At 36.9% G+C, this 3,877-nt stretch overlaps 1 protein-coding gene across 10 annotated transcripts in view; it reads right to left on the reverse strand.

Annotated features, from left to right (window-relative positions):
• LOC106883893 (AT-rich interactive domain-containing protein 1A) overlaps positions 1-3,877 on the reverse strand; it is an 86,841-nt gene that overhangs the window by 23,047 nt on the left and 59,917 nt on the right. For all 10 annotated transcript variants that reach the window (XM_052974205.1, XM_052974206.1, XM_052974204.1 and 7 more), the window contains one exon: positions 584-966. In XM_052974205.1, coding sequence (XP_052830165.1) covers positions 584-966 — 383 coding nt within the window. The remainder of the gene's footprint in view (positions 1-583; positions 967-3,877) is intronic.

Below are 3,877 nucleotides of genomic sequence, written 5' to 3' on the forward strand. Positions count from 1 at the left end.
GAGAGAGAGAGAGAGAGAAAGAGAGAGAGAAAGAGAGAGAGAGAAAGAGTCCATGCATTTCTGGCATAAACAGCAAGAACAAATAAGATCAAGTTGGATCTTGAATTGATAACTGGTCCTTGCATAAGGTGACTGCCATCAGTAACATATGACTAGTCGACGATATTTATGTCAAATACCTGTGGCCACCAAGTATGGCACACTTTGGTTTGCACCACTATTGATTCACTGGTTGGAACCGGCTCAACTCAGTCCACAAAAATGCCAACACAAGTATGCACACACACACACACACTTCAAAATACATACACTTATAGGGTACATCATGAAAATACAAACATGCACACACACACACACACTGTGTGAGCATTGTGTAAAGATGAAAAATTCATACGGTTTTTTTTTTTTTAAATGGTAAATATAAAGATGGAGAAAGGATAAGAAAAAACCCCAAGTTGGCAATAATTTCTGTTTACTGCAATTTAGATTACCTAAACCTTGTTCGCACCAATTGTGTATAAGTTTTTAATCCAAGTTTCTCTTGTAGTATTGAGCAGAAAATAGAATTAACAATAATCCTTACCTGACATATTGAAATTCTCTCGCCTTTCAACATCAGGTGGATATCTTTTATTTGGCGTTCCATACATATTGCCACCAGGGACTTCTCGTGAACTAGGTGGTCGATGCCCAGCAAAACCAGCTTGCTGATTCGGATAGTTCTGATATTGTTCCTGTGGTACCACTCCCCTCGGACTATTAAAAGTATTACTCTGATTAGGATACCCTCCTTGGGCTGCGTACTGGTCATGTTGGGGAGTATGTGACCGAACTGAAGTCATTTGCTGATTGCTGCCATATCGATTGGGGTACATTTGTTCAGGATGCTGCTGTTGAGTAACCATTCCAGGTTGAGATGGTGGTCGGAATTGCTGATTAGAATTTGCAGCATTAGGTTGCTCAAACCTACAAGGAAAAAAAACACAAGAAAATCACAGTCCTGTTTAACTACAAAGTTAGACCAAAAGTAAGGCAAAAGTGATCATAACCCAGGTCATTCAAACTGCACATGTTAGTTGAGTAACCCTTTCTCTAGATAAATGTACTACTCAACATACCCGCAAGCAACGCATTTGCACCATCACTGCATATAAATTTTCAATCCTCTTTGAAGAAATTCTCTACCAGCTCATGCAAGTTGAATGAGCTATGTTAATTAAGCTTGCCTTTGTATTATTTTTGGTGTAAAACTCAACTATTTTCTTCAAATGTCTACAATGAAGACAGGTCCTGCATCATTATCACAACATCTATATCACATTCATATAACAATAAAGCCCATTTTAACCCTTTACAATTCAGATTATTGTCAAATGTTGTGCTTGTTTATTTCATTGATTTAAATTAACCATGCTTCAGGATTTTAATGTTGTGATCATTTATTTTTTAAGTGGCATATTATAGGGGTAGGCATGAGAGGCTAAATATTTTGGACAGATGTGGCCAGTTTAAGTGCTAAAGGGTGAAACATGGCAATGATAGCACTACAAGATTAAAACTGAAATATTGTAACTGAGAAACATTACCATTTAAGAAAAGCATAATGGTTGTAAAGTTCAGTTATTGGATGACAAAGTACAAAGTGAAGAGTACAAATCTTCCTACTACTGCTATTATGTCATACCCAAATAAAATTATGCTGCCTGGATTAAAACTTCTATAAACACTTTCTGACATGAGACATAACGACTCTTTTTGACAAACCCTGTTTATTTCATCAGCCCCAAACTAGAAAAAGCAAGCTAACCAAACAATAAGTGGTCGGCAAGGTATGAAACACCAACACTGTGCTGGTTTCTGCCACCTTCTCAGAGACAAACCCTAACAGGGCTCAAAGGTTTTTCACTCCTATAAATCATTCAGATTCTTGCACTCTCCTCTATCTCTCTTCAAAAGAAAAACAATCTATTACTTTCATCATATCATCACACCAGGTTGAAAGAGAAAAGTTGAAAGAGAAAGAGAAATGACAGGCTGGACATATAGTTGTAGGAGTTCAGGTAACAAAGTACCCAATTTTGCTAAATCTACCCATATCAGCATGGAAAAACACAGATGAAAAGAAAAGAAAAATTATAAACTAGAAATTAACCTTCTGGCAGTATTAACTGGCTATTAGTACATATAACAATAACTATTGTAACTGGAAAACTCCCATGTGAGTTAACTCTTTTAATCCACCACTACACAATTATTGAAACTGCTCTGAATATAAAGTATATTCGTGCAATTTTACCGAAAGGTAAAATTCAGCTGCTCTTTAGAAGAGAGAAAAATGACCCATCACCCAGTTAATCAATGAACAAGCAATAGTATTTATTTCAACAATACACTAATTCCAGTTCATGCAACTAATCACAATTCTTTGATCTCAAAGACATGATCGCAATGAGTGAAGAGAATAGGAGAGCAAGCTATGTAGCAATAATGGTTCTAATCCTTAATAAGCAACTCTACTAATGTAAAATTCTTGTAAATCTGTCAATACAAAAGTTGGCCTATTTTTTGATAACTGAATATTTGCTAGATTTATATTTTCACATAACTATTTTCTGGGGAGCATCTTTCACTTGTTTCAGTCATTAGACTGCAGCCATGCTGGGGAACTGTCCTCAAGAAATTTTAGTCAAATGAATTGACCCCAGTATTCTTTTTTTAAAAAGCCTGGTACTTATTCTATTGATCTCTTTTATCAAACGCGACCACACTAGCACTGGTTGTCAAGCGGTGGTGGGAGCAAACACAAAAGACACATACACATAGATATCTATGACAAGCTTCTTTCAGTTTCCATCTACCAAATCCACTCGCAAAGTCTTGGTCTGACCAAGGCTATAGTAGCTTAGTAGATAACACTTGCCCAAAGTGCCAAGCAGTGGGACAGAACCCAGAACTATTTGGTTCGGAAGCAAGCTTCTTACCACACAGCCATGCCTATGGGGTTTATTTTTTTCCCTTCTGTTGGTTAAATGAAAACAATACAGGAACTAGACAAACCCAAGAAAGTCCCAGGTAATCAGCTTATTGACAACAGAAGAATTGACAAAATTACATAACTCACAATATATGGAAGTCAATGGGAATACATGGCTAGTTAAGGTTTCTTTCAAAATAGTTACATGAACCCTAATTTACAGATCGTATGTGATATTATCAATTGAAGATCTCCTGAAAATATTTACGCTAACAAAACAATATGCTTTACAATTATGAAGCTTAAAGGACACAAGACATACATATGGACAATCGAAATAACAAAGATGATAATGGCAGGTGATTTCTTTGACTATACAGCACAAGTGTAAATTTTACTGCTACCTGTTCTATCTGTACTATTTCTACATTGACATAATTGAATCCAAACGATGTACAGGACTAGATACTGTGAAGTATAATCTACCAATGTAATTTCATCATCTTCATCATTTAATGTCCGTTATCCATGCTGGCGTGGGTCAGATAGTTTAACAAGAGCTGGCTAGACTCCCAATTGTCTGTTTTGACATGGTTTCTACAGCTTCCTAATGCCAACCACTTTACAGAGTGCGCTGGTTGCTTTTTACATGCCACCAGCACAGGTGTGTTTACATAGCACCAGCACGGTAACAAAGCCAAGTGTAACATTATCACTCATAGTGGTAATAATGATGCAATGACAATGACGAGCTCTTTATTGTTTAACATCCAAGTTGGCCATGGGTTGTGAACAGTTTGACTGAACCTGGAAAGGCCAAGAAATATATTGTGCTCCAGTTCCTGCTTTGACATAGTTTACTGCATCTGGATGCCCCTCTTCATGTCAACCACTCTACAGCAA

Source organism: Octopus bimaculoides, chromosome 18, assembly GCF_001194135.2.
Source record: "Octopus bimaculoides isolate UCB-OBI-ISO-001 chromosome 18, ASM119413v2, whole genome shotgun sequence".
In the NCBI taxonomy this organism is placed as follows: domain Eukaryota; kingdom Metazoa; phylum Mollusca; class Cephalopoda; order Octopoda; family Octopodidae; genus Octopus; species Octopus bimaculoides.